Genomic DNA, 26,770 nt, shown 5'->3' with positions numbered 1-26,770 from the left:
CCTTAATATCTGCTATAGTCATCGATGAAAGTCAAGTAGTAAAGTGAACCATTGATGCTGCAGGTCTGGGCATAACCCCATACATCTGTATGAATCAAATCAAGAATACCTCATGCAAAAGAGGTACTTCTGACAAAGTTGGTTTGCTTTTGTTTGCCGAAGCAGCATGCTTCACAAACTTTTCCAAGAAATTGTAGCTTCAGAATCCCAATTGCCATATTCTGATTCCTGAGATCTAACAAGTACTTGAAGTTGACATGACCATATCTTTTGTGCCATTTTGCAGATAGTGGCATCTCTTGCAGTTGAGCTGACATGGCATGCTTATTTGGTACTATAGCTAGCATTCTGTATAAGCGTCCTTCCTTGACACCTTTTGCTACTAGCTGACATCTTTTAGATTTGTCTCTGATAGTGCATTCATCACCGTCGAAGATGACTTTGTAATTTCAAATCATGATTGAGTAGGTACATACCAGAATGAGATCCATTCGGACCACCAAAGTTACCTATCCCTATCAACGAAGTGTTTTGGATCAAAAATGTGACTTTCCAGGTGCATGAGTCAACCATTATAGGTGCTGGCTTGGGCTTCTTGTTTGTGCATGACTTCATCAATATAGGGACTACTATTCTCCATTATGGAGGTGACAAGTACTCCTATAGAGACTGGAAGGAATTATGCCGAGTTCATATAAGGCTAAAGAAGTACTCCATCCAAGAGGACCCTACTATCCCTATGAAGGATATGGTGCATATTGTTGGTGATAATCAATATGGCAATGTGGCAGGGTTTATAAATAGCAATGGAAATACCGTATGCAAAGCCAAACGTTAGTTATGTATTTTCTCCTAACGTTCCACCTTGGTATGACCCCATGATGAACATAGATATTGCAGAATATGGTCACATTCCAGATCTTATCCATGATACGCAAACGGGTTTTGTGCATGGCAGGAGCATCTTTGATAACATCTTCTCATTTTGGGAGGCTTCGGATTGGGCCATGCATACTCGCCATTCTACTCTTGGACTTTGAGAAAGCTTATGACAGGGTAGACTAGGGCTTTCTGGAGGGCAGAGGGTTGTCAGCCCTCTACAGATCAACCCACAGCCAGGTTCTTATTGGTGGAGTCAAGGGAGACAGATTTGAGATTACCAAATCAGTCCGTCAGGGATGCCCCTTAGCCCCCTTTTTATTCCTTTTTGTGGCTGAGGCTATGAGCTATTACATTAGAGCTCAAGCTGGAATCGTAGGGCTCAGGCTTCCTCTAAGACAGGAGGATGAGCTCTTAGACAGTGAGTTGGCAGATGACACAGCCGTATTTTTGGATGCCACTCCATAGACACTGAATTCATTCAGGACAACATTGGATTTGTTTTGCATTGCGGCAGGTGCACACATTAATTGGAACAAATCCAATGGCTTTTGGATCAGTGATGAGGACACTCCAGTCTGGGGAATTGACATAGGGTTCACTTGGATTCAAAGGGGAGTCTCCGTCAGATATCTGGGATGCCAAGTTGGGTTGGGCATCTCTCCGGCATAGCAGTTCACTCCCGTGTTGGAGAGTATCACGAGGAAACTCATCTTTTGGAGTTCAATCAGACTTGACCTTGCATCCAGAGTTGTGGTTGTGAACCAGGTATTATTGGCCACTACTTGGTTTGTTTACTCATGTTGGTGCAGATCTAGTTGTTGTATCGTTGAGCTCATGAGACCTATCAGGAACTTCCTATGGAGCGGTTTAGATGGCACCTCAGATGTTGTAGCCAGGGTGGCTTGGAAGACCCTCATTCTTCCCACAGGAGAAGGGGGTCTCAATATTATTGACCCGAGCTTGTAGTGTATGGCCTTGCTCTGCAAGTTTGTAGTACATGGATTGATGCATGGACAGGAGCCCTGGAAGGATTTTTTCTCGTGCAGCATTCAATCTTGCACCCCTTCTCATGGGGGAGATTGGTTGGACAGCAGCACATGGATCTTTACTTTAGCCCATCTCAAACCTCCCCCTTCCCCTCTCATGGTTGCTATTCTGAAAACTTGGGGCTGCTTCAGAAACACACTTCGTAGAGTTTCACCCACCTCTCGTGAAGAGATTCAAAGGCAGCCAGTCATGTGGAATGCCTCGATTTTGGATCATCATGGCAGGCCACTTGGAGTGTCACATTATATGCAGTGGTCTAGATGGGAGAGGGGACTTGCCTCTACTGTAGGCACTTGGTAGGCCTTTATGAGACTTCCAGAGGATCAGAGACTTTTAGCAGTTGGTCACCTCAGAGGGAGTGCAATCAGGATACAGCAAATACAGACAGCCCTTCCGCCAAAGTGGATTGACACAGATGACATGCCGCTTACAGAGTCCACTTGGTGGGGAGCGTTCTCAGGGATGGGCATTCCGTTACAGATCATTGCATTGCAGGATGCACATGAGGATACCCTTGTCTTTGATGTTCAGTCGGGAGGTAGACTTATCAGATCTTCTGATGATATTCTTTTGGAGGTTGCATTTCAGCCTGTCAAGATTGCAGGATTCATGGAGTGGGGCAGGGTTTCACAGTGGTATCTTGACCCTGATCCTCTTCTCCTTGCGCTGGGGTCTTGGAGACTCTGGCTGTATGGTGGTTCCCCTATTAGGTTCTTGCAATGGGACCCAGGGGAGTGGGAATGGATTGATGCGGGGCACCAAGAGAAGAGCTTTCCCTTCTTTCGCTACACAATTAGAAATGCCTGGAGGTTTCAGCTCAGTAGTCGAGGTTGGAGGCCCTCCAGAGCGCCACATTGGGATAGTTTTCATATTTCTGCAGTTGTGCGGAAGAACTTTTGGCGTAGGCTCTGGAAATCCCTCAGGAATAGAAAGATCACTCTTTTCTTTTGGCTTTCTATTCATGGAGGGATTGCAGTGAACCTGTGGAGATCCAAGTTCGGAGCTGACCCTACTTGTCCTCGTTGTCACATGGTAGTTGAGTCAGTACAACATTGCCTTTGGGACTGCAAACAGGCGAGGACGATCTGAAAAGGTGTGGCTAGGATTTTCAGCATCTTTCATACAGCACCTTTCTATATGACTTGGGGTTCAGTGGCTTGGTAATCTCTTACTGGCCCACATGTGTTTTTCGAGGGACATGATCCAGATCCAGCTTTCATTGTACGGCGACACTCAGTGGAGTCTTGTTCCCTCCAGGATGTTCCCCTCACTCCTTTCAGAGCTGCTCATGCCTCAGTAGACACGTCTTGGGAGATTTTGGCTAGCATTGCAAGTTGGCATATTTGGAGAGTCAGGTGTACAGAGTCGATGGACGGTACCTAGGTTCACCCTTCCTTTCTTCTCTGAGTTTCCTTCAGGGTTGAGATGGCATTTTCAGCCTCCGCCTTGGTTCTTTATTAGCTCACTTGTACTCCCGCATTTGAGCTTGCTCTCGCGGTTTTCATTCATACTTAATGAAATAATTTTCTTGGAAAAAAAAAGTTTGGAGATGAAGTAAGGTCCAGTCCACCCACTAACAAATTTAGGTTTATGCTTCAAAAACTTGTTGGAATACAAAAAAACCAAATCACCCACTTTAAACTCCCGGCAACGGAGGTTCCTGCCACGACCGTTGTCTATTCTACCAAACTTCTTATGCAAGGACGGCCTCTCGTCGGTGCTCTTCTAAGGCTTCAAGATCCCACAGCCGTTCAAGGGTGCAGGCCTCCAAGTTGTCATCCATCTCAGCAATGACCCTAGTAGTCTTCATATGAAATTCATAAGGCATAACTGCCTCCAGCCCGAAATCCAATTGAAATGGTGAATATCCAATTCTAGCCTTATATGCAGTCCTGTAAGCAAAAAGAGCTACGGGGAGCAAAATATCCCAATCCTCCAGAGAATTAAGACACAACCGTGTCATGATACGACACATGGTCTTATTAGAGCTCTCAGCCAAGCCATTGGTGCGAGGGTAATATGAACTAGATGTCTTGTGAATTATTTGCATTTGGGTGGTGATGTTAGTAATGACATCATTTAGGAAGTGGGTGCCTCGATCGCTCACCAATTCTACAAGACATCCAAACCTTGAGATGATTTGATCATAAAGAAAAGTAGCTACCACTTGAACAGTGCATGCCTTTGCAGCCTTGGCCTCAACCCATTTGGTGCCATAGTCTGTGGCAATCAAGGCGTACTTGTTCCCTCTTCGAGTGGCAAGAGAGATGAGTCCAACAAAGTCCAAACCCCATCGATAGAAAGGGGGTACAAGGCTAAATGGCTTCAGGGGAAGGTACTCACATCGGGTAGGCTTGGGACCAGCTCGTTGACGTGAGTCACAACGGTGCACATGAGCATAGCAGTCTTGGAACAACTTCGGCCACCACAATCCTACTCGCATTATCTTCCGAGTAGTGCCATATGACCACCCCCAATGCCTGAGTGAGCCTCATCAAAAATGGCCTGTGTTTCATGAGGGAGCACGCACCGCCGAAGGATATGGTCTTTACCTAGCTTGTACAACTGTCCAGCAACCAATTTGAAGGGGGCAGCTTGAATGATATGTTTTCTCTTTTGGGCTGGGGTTAGCCTTTTAGGAAACTCACCCGTGGACAACAAATGTACAATGTTTGCATACCACAGTGGAATGGAGTCCACTGCAAACAAGCAAACATCCTTTGTCACTGTCACTCCAAAGAGGCCCGCGTCCGGCAACTCATCCTCCACCCCTGTTAGTGCTTCACCTGAAGAGATCCGTGACAAATGATTTGCAGGTTGGTGCAAACGTCCTGCCCTCACCACAATGTCAAAGTCGAATTCTTGAAAAAGAAGTATCCACCTGCTTAATCTACCCCCAAGTGTGGGTTTGTTCAGCAAATACTTGAGAGCTTGATGATCAGTGATGATAATAAACTTACTGCCCAAGAGGTAGTGCTAGTACTTTGTCATGGCATAAACCATACTTAGGGCCTCGCGCTTCGTGGTACTGTAGTTGCATTTTGCACAGTTGAGTGTCTACTTGCAAAGTAAACAAGCAGGTCCAGTTTGTGCTCCGCATCCGGTTGAGCTAATATTGCACCAATGGCTACCCCACTTGCATTGACATGGACATGAAAAATGATATCCCATTGGGGTTGCTGTAGGATGGGTGCCTTCACTAAATGGTCCTTGAGATTTTCGAATGCCAATTGTTGAGGTGTGGACCATAAGAAGGATTGTTCCTAGCGGAGGAGTTCTGTCAGTGCTACTGCTATGTCAGCATAGAACCGGATGAATCTAGGATAATAACCCACATGTCCCAAAAAGGACTTGACCTTGCGAGGTGTGCGAGGAATGGGCAAGGTCAAAATCACCTCCACCTTAGCTGGGTCGGTGGCCATACCCTCGGCCGACACAATGTGACCTAAGAGAACCCCTCGCAATGCTAGGAAAAAGCATTTGTCAGGATTCAAGCACAAACAGGCTGCCCTGCACTTGTCAAAAACCCATCTCAACTTATTGATGTGATCAGTTTTCACAGCAGGGTCGAGGTGAGAGGCATTCTTACCATTGAAAGCCGAAAAATCGTCCAAGAATACCTCAAGAAACCTTCCTATATTCTCTTGGAAAAGTTTGTTGACAAGTCGTTGAAATGTTGCCAGGGCATTGCAGAGACCAAAAGGCATCATCCTATAGGCATACGTTCCCCATTGGGTGATAAAGGTGGTCTTCAACTGATCTTGATCTCGGACCCGAACTTGGTTGTATCCACTATACCCATCCGTGGAGGAGTACAGAGCATGACCATCCACTGTCTCCAGCACCCTATCAGTGAAGGGAAGGGGGAACCTATCTCGCCTTGTGTCGGCATTCAAATTGCGATAGTCCACATAGACCCGAAGCTTGCCCGTCTCCCTTTTTGGCACAATTACAATTCCATTGACCCACTTAGAGTAGTCCATGGGATATATTAACCCGGCTTGTTCCATTTTGTGGATGTCAGCTTGGACCGCCTTGCCATAATTGGGATTCATGCGGTAAGGGCCTTTGATCACGGGGTCTGCCTCTGGGTATAGGTCGATGCGGTGCTCCATGAACTCAGCCGGGACTCCCTTTAATCTTTGTAGGACCAAGCAAATACATCAACATATTCCTTGAAAAAATCAGCTAAAGTAGCAAGAAGATACTCATGCTCCCAGACCCATCTTGCTACCTTCAAATGTCTTGGGTCGTCCTCAGTCCCGATGTTAAGGTACCACCAATCACGCGCCTGATCCACCTGGGGAACACTTGTGGATGTGGGGTGGCTGGTTGCTCCTTTCCCCAACCCTGCATGTGTGGGAGTGTCTTCGAGGAAGAAGTCCCCGCTCACTTCCCTCAACCAGGATGGAGGAAAAGATGCGGATGTGGTCTCTAGAACTCGTTGAGATGTAGAAGGGGCATTAGTAGAGGACTTCTTTTTACCTTTTTGTGCCTGCTTGAGCATCCCACGGTATGGTAAGCCTTCCACCTCATACGTGGTTCCAGGAACATCTTCTGTCATATTGAGGTCTACTTCAGAAAGGTACAAGTCAAGCAAGGTAAGGTCCCTAACATCTTCTTCTTCGGGTGCAAGGTGTGTCTGCCGGGTACTCGAGAAGGATTTGACTCCAGTGCTTATGTGAACTACTCCCCGTAGGTGCTCTCCTTGCTCTTGGCTCCAACTATTTCCAACATCATGCCTGAAAGTGCTTTGTGTACTTGGAGGAGGGAGTGGCCACACCATTAGTCTCTGGTCGACACTAGTCATGTTGTTGGTAGGCTCGGCTTCTCGATCAGACTGATCTGAATAATCATCCACCCAACTAGTACTCTCTAGGTCATCTGCATCACTGTCACTGATCTCCATTGTACTAGTAGTGATTGTGAAATCGTCTCCCTGATGGTTGGTGCTTTCCATGTCATGTGTCAACATTGGACCTAGCTCGAGGGTTGGAGCTGTACATGTCGTGCGTCAACCTTTGACCTTCCTGCTCATCGGCTCTGGCGACGCTGGTGATCTCAGCATCAACCTCCCCTGTAGTTGCACAAACCATCCGCTGATACATGTGAGTATTGTTGCAGAGACCAAAGGGCATCGTGTGATAAGCAAGCTCACCTAGACCAGGGGTCAAAGATGTAGTAGGGCTTGCTGCTTGCTGGTCCCTCTCACTTGGAGGCTGGCCACCATGATCTAGAGAACTGAGTTCCACCATGTTAACAGACAAGGAGCCCAAGGCGCCCATCCAATCTAAGATGACAGATTCAACCTCATCTTGGTCAGCATGATCCAACAAGTAGGTCAAGCTTTCAAAACCCTCCACCATTTGTGCTTCCTCTCCTCCATCTTGGTCATCTGCAATGGGCCAATCCCCAAGAGCCCAACGCTCCTCTTCCATTCCAGCTTGCTCTTCAAAATCCTCTTCACCTAGTTCGATGGGTCAGTGCCGTGCTTTTCCCGTGACTATATCTATTTCCAAAGATGTGGATCCTCAGGGCAATTGAAGGGCCTTCACTGACCGCAACCATGGTCGACCAAGAAGTAAAGGGTAGGTTTGTGCATCCTCGGTCATGTCCAAAACAACGAAGTTGGACAAGAATGTCACACCGCCAATCTTCATGTTAACACCCTTGACTGCCCCCATAGGCTTCACTCTACGTTGATCAGCCATGCGGACTTGACCGAATGTGAGGTATAACAACTCTCTTGCAATTCATGGCAATCACTGCATGTGCATGTGCATCTCGAGGCCCTGGATGAGGGCTGAGGCTGGCAGAAGCAGGCTTGCAAAGGCAGCACATAGGGCAGCCAACAAGGGCTGCCATAGCCCATTTTTAGGCCAGACAAAGGGAGCAGACTGAATCAGAAGTCTGCTGCAGCAGATCAGCCAAGTGGATTTGATCACCAGTCTGTCGATCTAGTCGGCCAGATCTAGGACTTCCCAGCCCTATAAAAGGGGCCTCACCATTGGCTTCATAGAGAACAGCAAGGAGACCTAGGGTCCAGCAGATAGTGGCACTCATGTCTGCAGGGAAAAGAGCAAGAAAGAGTGCACACAAAGGAGCCACACAGTCCTTTTGGAGGATACTCAAGGACATTGTTGGAGATCATTTTGGAGGACACTCAAGGACATTGTTGGGCCATGCATCTGAAGAAAGGTGAACAGCAGTAGGGCAGCAGGTGAAGCCCTCTGGTTGGTGCAAGGTGGAGTAGCAATGTGGCACACTTTGAGTAAGGTATTTTGTATATGGTTCTGTCTCTTTTGGGAGCATAATAATATTCTATTGGTTGTCTACCTGGGTCTATACCTTGATGTATGTGTCTACTTCAGTAGTACTTGTGTGCATGAGACAAAGTGAGATCTGTTTTACATTGTGTGAACCCTGGCACAAGTCTTCCACTTTAGTAGTTGGCCACAGCAACAAGCGACTCTCTATTTTCTGACAGGGCCAACCTCAAGGACCAAGGGGGCCCAGATTTGGCACCCACCCAAGGGCCAAGAAGTCGAACCATTGGCAGGCAAGGCCAGCCTAACCAAATTACAGGTCAGGCAGGTCGGGCAACTGGTCAGCTTAGGATTTCACAATGTGAGAGGCTTTGTTTTTCCTTTGTCAGTACTCTAAATACCTTGTGCAAGCAGCCGGGTCAGTGAGCAGAGTTCTCAGTTTCTGCATACTTAAAAATTCTGCACAAAAGGATTGCAGATACTTATTTAAGTTTGTTGACAGTAGCTTGTTCTATGTATTGATTTAGAAAGTGATTTTTCTTTAAATACATCAATTTTACAGGCTTTGAAGAAAGCTTACATATACAAAGGCTAGACAAAATCTTTGATTAAGTATCGACCCCCCGCAAACTCTTAGTCTAGTAAATGGTCAAGCAGAAGCAGGAAATATTTTGATCTCTGTACAAATTCCAGTGATGCTTCCTGTTGGAATTTTATTTAAACTTGGAATGCTTTGTGATGGAGGCTTGATGCTGCATAAGTTGGACACCTAGCAGAAAGCCTTTGGGTTGTAGAAAGGGATATTGTTCCCAAGAGGAGCAATGCCGAAAGGAAGAGAAGTGCCTTTGTATCTTGCCAATTTTTGTTCACCCATTCACCTTGGGTGCAGTTCCTAATCTTTTAGAGGAACCAACAACACTTTATTTCAACAACATGAGAAGCATTCACCCACCAAATAAACCCATTGAATCATTCCTGAATAAAGTATATTTCCGACACCCGTAAGTGATAGATACAGAATATTGCTCTCTGCCAGCTCATAGAGTGCATGTGTGTTACTTGCCTACGGGATCAACAATGATTTTATGCTCTTTGTACGAAAACACACATTACAAGTTCTCTGCATAATCTATATTATGCAAACGGTCTAAAACAGAGCTAGGAAAATAGGCATCCTATGACAGTACTTTCTCTATATGTTAAGGTAAATTCTGTTCTACCAAATAAAGGAAGCCATATTGTCAATGAAATAGTTGACTAAATCCATCACTTGGAAAAAAATCGTTGGTTTCAAAGTCAAGAATAGTTACTTGATCAACAAGCATTGAGAGTAATGACTGTACACCCTCCTCTGTAAGTCCTCCCTTTGATTTGACTTGTAGCTTCGGAGGCTTGTATGGATATCCTGAGAGACATCTATACCATACATCCAAAGTGAAATAAATCGTGTATACGTCAGTTAGTAAACCGAAGTCAATTCATCAGACAAGTTTTGATGATATCATAATAAATATTACCTCACATGCAGCTCAGCAGAGACATTTTTGACTAGGCTTCCAACGCCGCCAGAATAAGGCCTAAAAGATGACCAAACCCGTCACAAAATACAGAAGTAGTTTTGAGCATCCAAGCCAAAAGGTTCTTTGCCTCCTTTTTTATTTTCTTGCTTTCCAATTTCATAACATTTATGAATGTAGACATCTAGTTCGTCTCACATGCCTTAGGTAAGACATCAAGATGTTCTTAAACTTGCATTTTGAAACCTAAAACAAATACTCTTGCTCTCATACTTAAGAAGATCTGTATAACCTACCAAGACCTTTGGCCATTATACTAATTCCATATTGGCAATGGAAGTGTGGGAAAAACCCTTAAACTTTTGAGTCGTTGAAAATAATACAAGTGCAAAGACAAACCTAAAACAAATACTCTTGCTCTCATACTTAAGAAGATCTGTATAACCTACCAAGACCTTTGGCCATTATACTAAGTCCATTATTGGCAATGAAAGTGTGGGAAACCCCTTAAATTTTTTACTTCTAATATGCCCCATAACATGCTTGACATTTGTTGAAAATAATATAATGCAAAGACCTCCAACTCTTTAACCGATAAAGCTAGCATGCTGATATATGACTTTGATATAATATCTGAAATACACCACAAACAGAGAGCATGGGCCAATAGTATAGTCCCGTGGTAATGGGTTTCCATTGCATAGGAACATGGTTCCCCAATTTCCATGTCTGTAAGTAGACAGTATGTAGGAAATATCCTCCCTGTTTAGGTATACGTGTAACACCTCACTGAAGCTTGGATTGTGGCCTGTGCACAAGTCTGATGATGGGCATGGGGGATGTATTGCTTACAGCATCGCCATCTTATACAAACAAGGCCAATGAGGAGAGTGAAAGACCTGCTATAGATGCAAGCATGAAAAGCTCAAATCTCCACACAGCTTCATGCATCATCCTAAAGCAATATGGAGCTTTAGGATGATGCATGAAGCTTGGATTGTGGCCTGTCTATTTTGTCACCTCAATGATAAAATGGAGCTAATCAATCCAATAAAATCCCTCTCTATCCCTCTCCCCCCCCCCCCCTCTTCAGTTTACACAATCGTTTAAATAAGACCAAGGTCCAGGTCATGAGCTTCAACACTCAAGATTCAAACCTCATAAGGGGACTTTTATGTGTGCAGAAAGCTGGTCGTAATTGCCTGGTCCACATCCACTTGGGATGCAACTTTTCAATTTCCCAAGTATTCCATGATACTAGGCCACAAAAAAAGACTAGGGCAAACGCAACCTTGGCTAGACTGCAGAGGTAGTGCTTTTAGGTTCACTTCAGCAAATACAGACAAAATCCCCCTGGATTTGATTCAAGACTATGGCCCACATCATTGTATGTAAGTGTGTTTTAGGCAGTAGAATTACTCAATAAGGAGTGGAATGGATTCGAGAGGCTACCAAACTACGATGTTGGCTCACATCATCCAGAACAAGTCCTCTACCCTACACAATTTAGTGTTGGCAGAGTTTCCAAAAGGCCGTTGCACAGAAACACGTTCTTCTAGATCATCTTTTACCATGATAAAGCTCGCTATAGGATTCTATCTTTCATCAGCCCTCATAGGTGGCACTTTCCTCATCCATGCAGCTAGTAGCCAGGCCATACTGACGGCAGAGGCTACCCCGTCCAGGCGGTTGGGCCCCGTTCCGGGCCTGAAGGAGGAATCACTGATAGGGAATTTCCCGAGAAGCTACCAATTATTACTCATATTGAATTACCAAGGAACAAATGGATTTGAGACACGCATGGGGAAGGTTCTGGGTGCAATCTGAGACAAACGCCAGCATCAATTTCCTGCGCTCACTCTGCTCTCTCAAACTCTCTCTTTTCACTCCCTCACTCTGCAAACAGCTAGGGCCCAAGACAACATGTCAGGCTGGACCCCCCCAAAGGTACTTTATTACTTGAGAGAAAGTGTGTACAAGAGTTCAGCGTGAAGCTGCTCACACAAAATCCAAAACGTGAATCAAATTACATGAGCTCTTAGGCTCTCTTTCTTGGCAAGAAGCCACTTGTCAAATTCTACATTACTTTCCTAATTACATGCCACTAAGGGCAACTCTGGAGTCTTCGAGGCACTTGGTCACGCGAACCACCACCTAGATGCTTGTTAGGCTCCATAGCGCTTGGGAAAATAACCCTTCCTAGTACCTACAACAATTAATTAAAGCGCACCACCATGGCACCCATTAATTGTTAGTGCTTTACATGCAAATAATACACTGTGGACTAATTCTAGTCACGGTGGGCATCCCCACTGAACACATGTGCACAAATAACAAATATATAAATATATTTATTCTCTGGTTGACCGGAGTCAACGCTCTTGATCATAATTAAGGGGCTTTGACCAAGGGTCGAGGCGCCTTAATTATAGTCAAGTCTCTCCAACCGAAGTTGGCACATCTTGGTTAACCGCAGTTAACCTTCTTGGTATAAACCAAGTCTTCCTGACCGAAATCAGGCTTACTTAACCGAAGTCAAGTATCTTTGACTGTTGTCAATTCTTTGACCAATAGAAGAACTCTTTTGACCATAATTAACCTAGATGGAAAACTCTTTAATTGATCAAATAAATGGTCAATTGTACTTTGACTTAGGATATTTACATTGTGGTGACACTGGGAGCTTAGAAAACTCTTACGGAACTAGGAGCCGTGTGAAGTGAGAATTTCATGCACGGTTCTGAATGAGTGGGAAGATTGAGGATCTCCTCTCCGACTCTAACTCTCCTACACCAGTCATTGCTTCTTTTTTAGCTACTTCCAAAGTAGCAGCTCTAGCTTAATCTCACGACTCCAGACAGAGAAAAAAATGTACCCAATGTTAGAAATGACACAACAGAGGATACGCACAACGGAAGATTGATAGAATTGCCTAGGAGCTCACACAGTGTGGTGTGGGATGTGGAATCACAAACTTCTTAACTTAATGTGCATAGATGTGCAAGCTAGTAAATAGACAATGCTCAAAGACAAATATAGAAGCAACACTTTATATTTTCGTCCGCCCACAAAGTAGGACAGGATACAATACCAAAAGGTTCTCCTACTAGATGTCAAGCACTTCTAGATCTCTGAACCTGCGTGCTCCACCTCGAGCGTATGTAGACTCTCTGTCCAGAGTGTTCTTCTCCGCCTTACTGCCTGTGAATCAGCCTAGGTGGGCAGCACCTTGCTGACCTGGGTCTGCAACTCTCCAGCCTCTATGTCCTCCTGGATGTAGGCTCATAGGCTGCTGTTCTGCTGCTCCTTCTGCTCCCTGAAGTGCTGCTCCAGAAGATATGAAATGAGGCCAAGGGGCCTCTCCTTTTATAGGGCACAAGGCCTGCCCCAAAAAACCGACCAGCAGCCTCAATCTGGCCGACCCAAACAGGCCAACCAGGCTGCTGCAAAACCGCCCTAAAAGGGCTCTCATAACCAGGGCCCCTGGCCCACAAATAGGGCTTTGGCCCTCAATTCAAGGGCTCATGCCCTCCTATATATGCAGGGTCCAGCCCCCTTCTGCCCTGCCATTTTCTAGGCATGGTAGGCTGGCTGGAACCAGCCCTACCAGCCTGATACCTGGCCGACCAGGCTGCTGGTAACCCCTGCCATGTTGCGCCTCTGCCAGGCCCTTCTCTAGCACCGTACAGATCCGTACACCCTGCAGATTTCAGCGCCATGTCATCGCATCCAAGAATCTGCACAGTCCTGTACAGCCAAGCCTAATCACCCGCTGCTGTTCCGTACTGCTGTTCCGTACTGTTCCTTCAGCGATCCTCCTCTCTTGGCTGTGAGATGTTGCCCATGTGGCAGCCCCCTCCCTCTCTCTTCTCTGCTCTAGGTCTCCCTCCCCCACGCTCTCCTCATATGGGGGCTTACAGATGGGGAGGTGACATTTCCAACACCCAATAGTAGACGGGGATTAAAAACAATGGGATGCATGGATGGTTTCAGTATCATGGTATGTTTATGGAGCAAGCACCCTTTTACTCCCTGCTGAACTATGGGGCTGCTTGCTATTCTTCTTGAAGGCTGTTAGAGACTGGAAGTGCTGCTGAAGAATGGGGAAAATGGTGACTTCTTACAGGCCTTGGACACCCACGAAGTGACCCGACTTGCTACAGGCCCACACAGGCAAACTGGAAGGCAATTGGAACTGAACTGACCTGCTCCAGAACCACCCCAACCTGCTGATGTGGCCGACTAACATGAGGATGCTACTATTTTAGTGTTCAGCTGTCCTGGGGACCATATTGTGATGATGTGGCAGCCACGTCACCTCCTGACATGTATGGCTGCTGACATCAGCCCGTTAATTTGCTGCGCACTTGTCGTCCTACTGTATTGCCCTAAGCTGGCCATAAACTAGTTAAGCTTATGGGCTCAAGCATGCCCGTGACAGAAGCACCCATCTCATCTTCCTGAGGACATCTCTAAAAGACAATCACCAATATCATGACAGGACATTGCACTCTCTGTGATTTGCAAGATGTAGAGATCAAGATCATGTGCCGATGAGATGCCCAATGTAATATGAGATCTGAAGCCAATACAATTGCATGTAAAACTCAAATCTTTGACTATTGAGACCACTCTTTGTATCAAAGATTGCAAGACATAGACACCACCTCACGAGGCACAGGGACTCCAGTAGCGAATGCTCACAGATTGCCTCTGAGCGAGACTACACAGAGTGGACAAGTGCTTGATGTACCTTTGTGCGGACAAGTGCTTTGCTAGGAAAGGATCACTGCACAGTCAAATCGAATGAATCTAATGGGAACTGCAGGTGCAGATTGGGGCTGCAACAAGCAGCAGATTGACAGGAGCAAGTTCGGGGAGCAAACAGGCAGCAGGCCTGTCAACATGTCACCTGCCATATCGGCAGAGGGCCAGACCCAAGTCAGTAATACATTGCACAAGTCGGGTGACAGACTGGTCAACCAGTCTGTCACATGGTCGGCCTAACCCTAAACAGGTCGGTTGTTTGGGGGAGATTCAGCCCCATATAAGGAGCCACATGTGGGGGTTCCTGGCATCATTTGTGCTCATCCTGCAGATCACCTCAGAGGAGTAAAGAGCAGTGGAAGCCCCTAGTGATTACCACATTCAAGCTTGCAACACATTTGCATGGTGAACTTCCATATTGGATAGTTTGTTGTGCCATTGAGCTTTTCTTCAGCACAAGGCATACTTTTGGAGGCCAAACTGCAAAGAAAAGCCTATACACAACAACTACTACAGAATGACATAGGAGCACCTCAACAAATATAAAACCCTGATGTGGGTTTGCTATAATCTTGCACAATGAGACAGTAGTGCCTCAACAAAGCTAAAACTCTGACGTAGGTTTGCTGTAATCGCCAAGTAAGGACTGATGCACCTTTTTTTTGCCTTGTATTTCCTGAAAACTTTGTGTGTGTGTGTGCACGCGCACGCATACATGCATCACCGCATCTGGAGCAGTAAGCTACCTTTCAAGCAGCGCGTTTTCCTGTGGCACTGTTTGGTTGGGGCTTTACCGATGGGATCTTTCTTGGCTGCCAGGCGCATTGCTTTTTCAGGTTGCCCCACTTGTTCTCATCCGCGGGAGACGGTCTTACATCTTTAATGGAATTGTCCTGTGCACAGCTCATGCTTTTTTTCTCAGATTGACGACAGGACTTCGAGCTCGTTTTCCCACAATTTCATTTGGGAAACAGTTTTGGTTGTTTGGAAGATATGCTGCCATGCCAGACTATGATCGTTTCTTCTTCTGCTGTCGTTATTGGGCTCATACTATTCGACTATATGAGCACTCTTTCGTGGGTGTCTTTCCCTATTTTCGAGCTGCTTTGTTTCGGTCTCTTTAGGATGCTGGAGACCTTCCTCAGGCCCAGTTGGGAGTCTTTTATTTTTGTTTCTAGTTTTGAGTAGTAGCTGTCTCCACTTTGACTACTAGCTGTCCACTTTGGACAATTTTTGAATGAAATATCTCTTTTACAAAAAAATTTGTGTATATGTACATGCGCGGGATCTTGATTATCCTGCCTTTGTGTCCTAAGATGATATCTTCTAATGATTGTAGCTGGCTGTCTCCTTCTTGGAGACTGTGTTTTGTAATATAATGACAAATGGATTTCAAGATAGGTGCTAAACCTTGGATTAGTTTTGAAGTAAAGTGGTAGAGGAGATTGAGAGCAAACAAGCTAACTCCATACCTTAAAAGTATCAAAGAAAGCCTCAAGACGAAGCAGATTTTGGTCTTGCAAACCCAAAGAAACTAGCATGCTCTTAAGTCATAATCTAAGTGGTTAACCATGATACAATAATATAAATGGAAATGCATGCAAAGGGAGCCTCCAGCTTAGTGGAAGTTGTTGGAAAAGAAAAAGAGCTATTTGCACTATGAATATAATCTCAGCTCCCATCACAAAGATACGTAGAGGGAGCTCCAAAGTCAAGAACGCATTGTCAAGCCCCTATACCAGTAAAGTCAGGAGCACACCCTAAAGGTCTTAGTACATGTGAAGAAATGGGATGGGAATGGGTGGTCCCCTCCATATTCAAATGTATTTCTATCCTATTCCCATCCCACCATGTGCTAACAGTCAAAAGAACTTGGGATGGGTTATGGGAGAGGACACATGGCATCATTTCATCGGTTTGAAAATAGAGACAACGACACATGTCATCATTCCATGCTTTCCAATCCCCTAAAAAGGGGGTTCCATTCTAGTTTCCCAGATCTTAAGGCCATGATCTAGGATGGAAGAAAATGTGGCTATTCGCATCCTAAACCCATCCTACACCCCTTGGTCTAGGATGGGAGTAATGATGACAAATAGATTACTTTCCTAAACCCATCCTAATCCTGTGCATGTGCTATGGTCCTAAGTCAAGTTTTATGCTAAGTTAAAGGCTGGTTTGGAAACATGTTGGACAATTTTTAAGGGCGGACTAGACCTATCTATGGAGCCTAGCATGGACCAAGTGGCTGGTTAGCACATGGCAGACAATCTGACCCCCAAGTTGGCTGACCTGAGGTTGGACAGCTGAGCCTGACCTTTGTCTGGGGTATCACCAAGTCTTGACTCTGCCCGCATGGGTAGCAAGTGGGCACCATTGAGGCAGCCTACCAACCACCCCTAGAGTTACATATGAGGGCTCTTTGTCCCCTTTCCTAAACAACTTGTCTCCTTCCAAAGAGCACATCTTTTTACATGCAGATTCATGTCCTGCTCTGGCAGTCCATGTATTTAGCTTTGCGCTTTCTTAAGAGAGAGACTTAAGTCTTAGTCTTGTGATCTCAGTTTCTTCTTCTAGCCTATCATTTATCAGATGGCATCACAACCCTGATTGATCTTCATGAAGACGATGAAACCTCGGAGCAAGCAAGGGAATGCTTGTATGAGGTACACCTAACAATGCGTCCAATGAGCTTTGCTAGTTTGTAGCAAGATTTTGGATATGCCCATACGCAATTAGCTTTATCCACAATTTATTATGAGTGCTGCTTGGAGAGAGTGGATGGCAAGAGCGATGCACCCTCCAAAGTTGCCTCAGCACGCAGTTCAAGGTTGACTGTCCATTCAAAAGCTGTTCAAGGGCCTATCCAGCCTAATAGCAATCCCTAGTCTTCCTTTCCTGATTTGCAAGCCCCAATTCCCCTATATTCAGTTCATCTGAAGAGGTGAACCCCTCCACTTTGGGGGCAGATTTTGGTCTCAATTGGAGCTGGTTTCTTCACCAAAAGTCAGTTACAATGGTCAGCAATGGTAGTCATGCTTCATATGTATGATCTGAAATAAGCCCAAAGGACGTGATACCAACGTTTTACATGAAGCCATTCAGGGAGAGGGGGAAGCATACGACTCTCATGTTGGGGAGTGATGACCTCCACACTTGGTGACTCTGTGCTGGAGCTCCTATGTATCAAATGGCACAAGCAAAATGTCGGTCTGTAGAGAATTCACTGGACAATATCTTGGGGGGTGATGTTCACTGATTGTCAGGAGGTTTGGGAGATGGAGTTCCTGGTCCATGCAGACGTCCTTGGCAGGCTCTTCAGTTGGCACCCCTGCCATCAACTCATCTTGTACATTGACAATCTCATCCTCACACAAAATCAACAGGCAGAGGATGCATGCATCGAGCCTCTGTCCTAAAGTTGAGAGTTCAATCTAATGGAGCTTGGACTTTTTGATGACTTCCTTGGCATTGTGGTATGGCAAATGACATAGTCATTTCTGACAAGATACGCTAAGAAAATTGTTCAGACTTTCAAGATGGAGAAGTGCAAGCTGGTTACTGCTCCATGGAGATGAGTGTCAGGCTGTTCCATCGTTTTTTATGCCACTTTGCATTGTTACTGTGTCAGCACATTGATTAATCTTTGGCATCTTATACACTTTGATTACCATGCTGAGCAGCTTTTGTGACTACAGAGGATAAGTGAATTGAATGTAGATTACTCGACAAGGTTCTCTCTCTTGAATTAGCAAAGAGCAATCTATGGTAGTGCTTTCATCCTCTGCCGACTTTAGAGTGTGACAATCAGCGTTGAATTCTCGTTGCAATGAATCCAATGTTTTCTGCTTGGACAAAGCAAAACCAAAATTATCTTCCTTCTAGAGAAACATTGCAATTTAAAAAGGGCGGCGGTGGGCGGGGGGAAAGGGGGGGGGGGCCCTAATTAGCGACTGCGTTAGCTCTAGATGCAACGATGAACCGTGCGCAGAAGGCAGATATCCTTCTGGCTTATTGCAACTAATTTGCATTTTTTAAATGACTGCATCTGGCTCAATAAACTTACTGCAAGATTATTGAGAATTCTGTGAATGGATTTTCGGAAATGAGTTTGAAGTCATTCTGGAAGATTGCGGACCTGCAAAATAAGTTACCCGATGTGCCGTCTAAAAATGAGACATTGGGCGATATAGGAAAGCTAATATTCAGGACAAAACGCAATTCCAATAATTATATTATAACTCTGGTTGATGAGAGATACAATGCTGTCAGCTCATCCGCAAGCTCAGGCAATTCGTTTGGTGCATGATCTTTGACAGGTTGCCGATTCTTATGTTTGTTAGCTCGCTTCCTTCGGCCGCCACCTGCCATACAAGTTCGATGTGCGTGCTTTTCCCTCTCTTTTAAACCAATTGTGAGAGAAGAATTGAAGCCTGATAGAAACTATTTGAGCTGAAGAGTGGATGACTCAAGTGTATGACAAAGCAAGAGTAAGAGACGTTCTTCAGATTGCATTGCCCATCTTCCTTGTGAAAAGGGCCCCCATTCAAAATACCATGGAGATATTCTTTTATTGGGATTTTTTATGGAATTCTTATTTTTATCATTATGTGAACGTGAAGTGTTACGACTTACTTAGAAAGCGGGGTATTAGACTATGGAGAAGGTGGGGGGCTACATTGATGTACAAAGAGAATAGCCCATGTGTGAGGAAGAATAGGGGGGCTATGAGAGAAAAAAATCTATTAATTTGTCACGGAAAGTAAGAGGGGTGAAAAGGAAGTGATCATAATCTAAAGTACAACCATGTGTGAGGAAGAATAGGGGGGCTATGAGAGAAAAAAATCTATTAATTTGTCACGGAAAGTAAGAGGGGTGAAAAGGAAGTGATCATAATCTAAAGTACAACCAAAAAATTAAAGATCTTTCTAGATGGAGGTTTAAAGCTCCTTTAAAAATCTCGATGCGACATCGCCATCTGATTTTCCCTACGTCGTCCGCTACCCATATCCACCTCCAGTTGTCTCCTTGCCTGTGCGCATATCCACCTCCAGCTGCGCAACCTCACTCCTTGCATATCCACTATTTCTTTTTTGTTTCAATGCTCTGCATGACAATGACCAGGAAACAAATTGTATGAGAGTAGCTTGTGAATTGTTGTAGAAGCAGTCCGTTTTCTTTGGTTTGTTATCTTTGAAGAATGATGACATTTGCAGTTGCAGAGATCACTTCTTTTTTGTTTCAGTCCTTTCTGTGGGAAAGGACAGCAAAAAATGACATGCTAGGTTATGAATTGTTGTAGAAACACTTATTTTTCTTTGATTGGTTCATTTCGAAAAGAATAGCAAAAATGATAATTTATTGCATCTGCTTTGAGCAAACTTAGTGGTGGTATTTACATTTTCTTAGACTTTCTAAGCTAGTTGAGAAGATAACATATCCTCCCCTTGTAGTTTAGGTGTTTGGAAGCAGAAGAGCAGTACCTTGTCTATTTTGGATGGGACAATCTTGACATCTATGCCAACTATCGAATTGAGGCAGCGCCTTGCGGATGCTTTCTCTAGACAAGTTTCAGATTTGGGGTATGGAAAGCATGTAATTTTTCAAGGCTTGGACTTACATATGTTTCTACTTTTTATGCTCTTAACTTATTACTTGGTCATATGCTCTTTGTAGGTCTTTGGTACTCTACAAATCACAAAGCTAAACTGCATTAAAGTTGACTCGATTTGTAAGAATTGCAAAAGCTTCAAATTCGCTTTTCAAGGTTTAGAATATTATTGTTTTGAATGCAAGCAACATGTTGCAGTCAATCAGATAGCCACTTTGTAGGCTAAGATGACGCTAAGAGACAATTCACAAACAAACGTCTTACTCCAGGGTACTAATATTGATAAAATCCTTGGCTTACACAAACCATTTCTTCCACTCTACCATAAAAGTTCTTTGAGTGCAAGGGTGACTCTCAGCACCTTCCAGAAGGTTGGTACTTTTTCGATCAATCCTCAAGGTCATGCTATTGGCTTTCAGTCTGAAGTGAACACATGAATCAACAACTTTGATTGCTTTCTTTTGCTTGGTTCTACAAAGTCTTCCTAGTATTCCCAATTTTGACAACTTTTTATTTTCGAAGCATATATAAATGTTTGAGAATCCTGTAAGCAATTTTGTCAATGTATCTTTATATGAAATAAATAAAAGCTATTGCATTTCCAATTTGTAAGCGCATTCTTTTTTGCAAGATATTCTTTTGTCAATGTGTCTTTTTCTCAAATAAATAGAAGTGTATTCTATCGCGAATTAGGCTTCTATCTTTATCTGAAATAAATAAAAGCTATTGCATTTCCAATTTGTAAGCACATTCTTTTTTGCAAGATATTCTTTTGTCAATGTGTCTTTTTCTCAAATAAATAGAAGTGTATTCTATTGCGAATTAGGCTTCTATCTTTTGTTATTGCATTCGCAGTTTTCAAAAACATTCTTCTTTACAATATATTCTTTGCTTAAGCGATACTATTTGGAATTTGGACAAGTTCTCTTTTTTCCATAAATATATAAATGTTTGATGAGAATTTTGTAAGCAATATCTTGAATCTTTCTTTTTCTTCGATAAGTAAAAGTGAATAACTTTTTCCCAACCAATCTTGTATGTTCTATTCATGGATTCGTAGATTTGAAACACATTCTTCTTTGAAATATATTATTTTCTTTGATATTGTGCCTTACTAAGAAAAATCAAAATAAAGTTTTCACATAGCTTTTCACTAGATATCAATTTGCATTTCATTCAATCGTTTCCTTTCAATCAAGACATTTTCCTAGTGTTGAGTCATTTGCTTGAGTACGAATTCAATGTCGATGAAATCAAAACAATCTTAATCTGAGAGATAGTAGCACAGATCCATATTCAGAAGCCATTTACAATAATAGTATGGAAATGTTTCCTCTGAGAAGAGAACTTCACACTTGATCATAATAGACTAATGGAAATAATATCGAACTTCTTGGACATAGCACCCGTTTCCAGCATGCTCCTGAACTACATTCTAGGTGTTGGTGCAGAGCTTTTCAATTGGAACTTGGAGACAACGAGCTATAGACAACTTAGAAAAGTAAGTAGCACATCCTACAATCTAGCATCCAAGATGAGTAGCCCCAAAGCTATTTTACTATTCGATATGTTGCAAGATGGATGCTTTGCATTCCCTGCAATACCAACTGTGCGCCACCAACAGAGGCAAGCTTGACGGTCGGAAGAGGAGAGCACTCTATTGGATGGCTTGCTACTAGCAGACAAAATGCCACATAGCAACAAAGACATTGTTGCATAATTTAAGAGGCTTTGTCTGATGACAAACATGTCCGAAAAGCAAATTCAATCAAAAATTTATCAAATACGCAACAAAGCAAGAAGCACTTCTCAAGTTGCAGTAGCCCATATGAACAAGAACATAAGAAATTCGACACATGGACTAGCAAGTGCGAAGTACTCGAAACTTGTTGCCGACACTCCTAATGTTTGTGCTTCATGTAAGGACTTGTTCTTCATGAGACAACTACAAGCAACCTCTACAACTACAGCAACAATGCTTGCAACCACACGCACTCCCATTCATCACCAAACCCAGGCACAAGCGATAAAAATTCTACCGTAAATACACATGGTCTTTGAATGCCAAGAAGCTGCCAGAGCTATTCGCAACCTCGAAACTACAACTGAATGACGCTACTAAGAGTGTCGCAAAACTAAACGCAGTCAAGGCTCTCCTTGTTTCTATATGAATACCATTTGCATAAATTCGAGAACTAAACTATGAGGGCTAGTATGGTTTGCGAGGGAGTGTCATAAATGTGATGGCAAGTGTCGAAGAGCACAACATGCATTGCCACAATTCTTGAATGATGATACATGCTTGCTAGTGGGCATCAAGTGCAAATTGGAATATGAGCACTCTTACATGAGTGGTTTGATGCGCCCTTTGTTGACTATGAAAGCCCTTCACAAACTCTTGTTGAAACCTCTATACATTCAAAGTGAAGTGGTTCTCATCCACGATTGGGTTGATCACATCAACTCAGTGCATGCATTGTTGTAGGAAACAACCAGAACTAGCACCAGTGCTAGCGATCAAAATGGTAGCGACGTGTTGGATACAAACACGCTGCTCCTTGGGCTTTATGCTTCTCAGTAACTCGTTGACTACAGTGACTCTCTTGTGCATATTACACCATCAGAAGGGCACCATCCTCTTAGCCTTTTTAGAGTCTCTCGTTGTGAGGAGATATGCTTCCCCACCCTATTCTTTGGTGACAAAAGAGCATACCATGAGCTATGTCGTTGAAACTATCAAGGTGTTGCAAAGTGGGGAAGACAAACGCTTTGTACATAGCATAGAAAATATTTTCTTCAAAACAGTGAAGATAGTAGTCTTGAAGGTACTATCATCTAGTTGGGTCAGCCTATGAAAAAAATAATTGCAAGGGAAGAGCCTCTGCGCGAAGGATGTTCGTCAAAATACAAATATCGAACAAATGTTGGCCTCGAGAATAGGCTATAGAGATTTCGAAGCATTGCGGACGTCGTCGGACTACAAAGACAAGTTAAAGAAAAATATATTTGCAATGATACGGTAGCTTGGGCCCCCAACATTCTTTGTTACTTTTTCTTGTGGGTGAAAGACGCTGGCCGAGCCTTCTCCAATGCTTGGAAAAGCTAAAGCCACATATATGTCGCTCAAAAGACATGATCAATCGCAATGCATTGGACATCTCTTTTTCTTAGACCCAATCACACATCGGCATGCCACTATGTTCACAAATTCCAAGCAATCAAAAGTGAGCTGAAAAGAAACAACCATCTTCTCGGTGAGATCGTGGACTTCTTTTTTGTCATAGAGTTCCAACATCGCGGCAATAGCTAGCATGACGATGGGCTGCTATGGATTAAAGACGCCCCTATGTTCAAGCAATTGCCCATGCTCGATGTGATTTCATTTCTTGACACCATCATCTTGGTCAATGGAAGCACACCTGACGACACTTTACACACTCTGCACATACATACCATCATCATAGTGGGTGCAAGAAGAAAACCAAAAGATGTAGATATGGATTTCCTAAATGCCCAGCCTAAAAAACATACATCGTAATTCCACAAGAAGAAGTCGAAGACCCCAACAACATGCACAACAAAGAATTAGCAAAGAAAATCAATGCAACATTGGAAACCCTAGAACATGAGACAAATATCTCCTTCGACGAATGATTGGCTCTTCTAAACATGTCTAAAGATGTTTACATTGAAGCAATTTGATGCTCGATTAAAAACCGATAATCCTAATGAAAAGAGATCCAGAAGACATATACATAAACAACTTCAACCCTATGCTTGCAGCATTGTGGGATGCAAACAACGACATATAATTTATCTTGAACCCACACAGTGCAGCAACATATTGCACATCGTACATGACAAAAGTAGAAATAGTAACAACAAAAGCACTAAAATAAGCCTACAACTATAACACTAAGAACAACCTTAGCACATTTGAGCGTTTATGAAAAAATAGGCAACACATTGATAAATACACAAGAGCTAAACAACAACTTTCAAGAAGATAGAACACTTTTACTAAAAAGAAAAGCAACCTTGCATACCCTAGCTGATGACGATGCTAACATATTCTTCGACAACATTATCCAAAAATATTCAAAACGACCACAAGCATTAACTAGCATTTGCTTGGCCGAATATGCAAGCAAATACAAAACAATCAAAGAGAGACAAGTAAAAGCAAAGAAAGAACAAATAATACGATTTGTACACTTCAACCAACACAAGGACCCAGCACAATTCTACCATGAGAATTGCCTTCTCTAGGTACCCTTTCAAGAGTCAGAGAATAGACTCATCGTCGTTGCAAAAGCAAAAACGTGGGCAGATGCATATCATGAACATAGAAACAATCAAAGAAAATAAAGACAAATTTACAAAAACAATACTCCCAACAACTAGCAGTAGCCACTCATCGGCCACAAGTAGGTCATCGACAACTACTCACTATAGCTACGATGTTGCAATAGACATTGCTCAACCTAGATCCCAACCCATGCAAGACTATTCCTCCTGCAAAACATACAAGCTAATCCCAAAAGCTAATCCCAAACTAATATTACCTTGACACAATCAAAAAACTAAATGCAGAACAACACCTTTTGTACGACGGCCTCATGCTACGAAAGATATTGGAACCGGAAAAACCCATTCCCCTCTTCCTCACAAGAGGCACTAGCACTGGGAAAACGTTCACCTTGCAAACCATAGTCCAACACCATGCTCCGACACTATGCGAGGACGATCAAATCCAAGATCAAATTGCCGAGCACATTGCTAATGTCATATACGGGTAGAGCTTCCTTTCATGTGGGCATAACAACAATCCACTCAGCCCTATGTTTGCCTCTCGTAGCCCACCATTCCATGCCGAATCTATCAAGAGAAAGCCTTGATAATCTTAGTGCGCAATACAAAAACCTGAGGTTTGTCGTGTTCGACAAGGCATCTCTAATTGGCTAAAACTTGCTTGACATCAAGCTCATATCCATCAAGCATAACCATCCAAAACATTCGGTGGGCTAGACGTCATTTTTTGTGGTGACTTGTGCCAAGCAAGCCCAATTAGAGACAATTGGATATTCAAAAAACCAAAGACTTCAACTAGCCTATTTCAATTGTCGTATTGGTAGGAGATGATTCAATGCTACGAGCTTAGAACAATAATGCGACAAAAGGATCAAAGATTCACAGAGATGCTAAAAAGACTCATAATCGCATGCCATAATGATAGTGACTTGCAATATCTAAATGACACTTTCCTTTGCCAGCCACCAAGTACCATTGACATCCCCCATATTTTCTACATGAACATCCAGAAGGAGAAGCACAATCAACACATATTCGACATCCTGCCTGGCACTGCACACGTCTTGCACGCGCTTGACTAGAAGAGCAAAACATGCAGCAAGAAACAAGTCAAATCTCCGACAAACCCCTAAGCAACTGCAGGCTTGCATGCAATGTTGGTGCTAAAACAAGGTATGATAGTGGAGATCTATGATGGGAATATAGACATACCTGACGGTCTAGTCAATGGCACATATGGCACATTCAAAGACGTTGGCATCTACGGCCAACAAATGATTGTATGGGTACACTTCCATAACAACAACATTGGCTCCAAGGCATGCTATGAAAATCATCAACTATACAACGACACGAATTCGCCGAGCTGGACACCAGTTAAACAAATCACACAAGAGTTCCAAGTTGGCAAGAATTCGCTCAACATAATCAAAAGAAAATAATTTCCAATACAGCCAGCCAACACAAGAACAATACATAGATCACAAGGCCTAACAATGCCAAGTGTAGCCTTCGACCCACAAAAAATACGAACTCATGGTTTGGCATACACAACACTGTCCCACATCTTGAACATAGAAAACCTTTTCTTGCTCAGCAAACTAGGGAAAAAACATATCAAAGTTGATAGCGAAGCACGCCTGCAAATGACCAACAGGTAGCCCTGTTTGCAATGAGACATATCATCATACATTGGCACCCACACAATGATCTCGTCGCTGAACATAGTGTCACTGAACGCGCACCTGCAGGACATGTTGCATGATAGAAGTATTATGGCTTCTGACATCCTCTGCCTCCAAGAAACAAAACAAATCCCACCGAACAATTCCACCTTGGACGACTTCAACCAGATATGCTTCTACGGAGGGCATGGCCTCTCATTGCTATACAAGAAGACACAGCATTTGGTTACCTACACCACGAGCACCTTGGCCAGTGTTGAGCTAATAAGTGCTACATTCTGCAACAAAACAAACAACAAGCTACACATGGTTGCAACCTATAAGTTGCCGAAGGCTAGCGACTATCATTTCATCGAAATCCTTGGATCCACCCTAGCAAGGGTAGACATCGGTAGGCCAACCATTGTGCTAGGTGACTTCAATATCAATTATTTGAAAGCAACACAAGCATTGGCCGCCCTTACCACCACACTTCAACAAGCATCGTGCAATCAATTAATCAACCAGCCAACAACAATTTACCAATCAACCCTAGACCACATCTTGACCAAAATCACCTGTACGAATCAATCGTAATAGGAATAAACCATTGCTACTGGTCGGACCACTCCAACACATACATCCTCTTGCCAATGTAAGGCAGTAGCCACTTGTTCACACATGCTTGATATGATAAACATGGTC

The 26,770-nt window shown here is 43.6% G+C and overlaps 1 protein-coding gene across 2 annotated transcripts in view; it reads right to left on the bottom strand.

Annotated features, from left to right (window-relative positions):
* The window catches only part of GCN2 (protein kinase family protein), a 352,386-nt gene extending 333,461 nt beyond the window's left edge, over window positions 1-18,925 (bottom strand). For both annotated transcript variants that reach the window (XM_087391372.1, XM_087391373.1), the window contains exons 1-4: window positions 18,741-18,925; window positions 18,546-18,617; window positions 9,713-9,772; window positions 9,506-9,611 (exon numbers count right to left, since the gene is read on the bottom strand). In XM_087391372.1, the coding sequence (XP_087247498.1) occupies window positions 9,506-9,611; window positions 9,713-9,772; window positions 18,546-18,617; window positions 18,741-18,850 (348 nt within the window). In that variant the 5' untranslated portion in view covers window positions 18,851-18,925. The remainder of the gene's footprint in view (window positions 1-9,505; window positions 9,612-9,712; window positions 9,773-18,545; window positions 18,618-18,740) is intronic.
* Window positions 18,926-26,770: the final 7,845 nt, after the last annotated feature.

The sequence above is a fragment of the Dipteris shenzhenensis genome, chromosome 20 (genome assembly GCF_047967505.1).
Source record: "Dipteris shenzhenensis isolate YYH24624 ecotype China chromosome 20, Dip_SZ_1.0, whole genome shotgun sequence".
In the NCBI taxonomy this organism is placed as follows: Eukaryota; Viridiplantae; Streptophyta; class Polypodiopsida; order Gleicheniales; family Dipteridaceae; genus Dipteris; species Dipteris shenzhenensis.
This window is presented reverse-complemented; position numbering and strand designations above follow the sequence as displayed.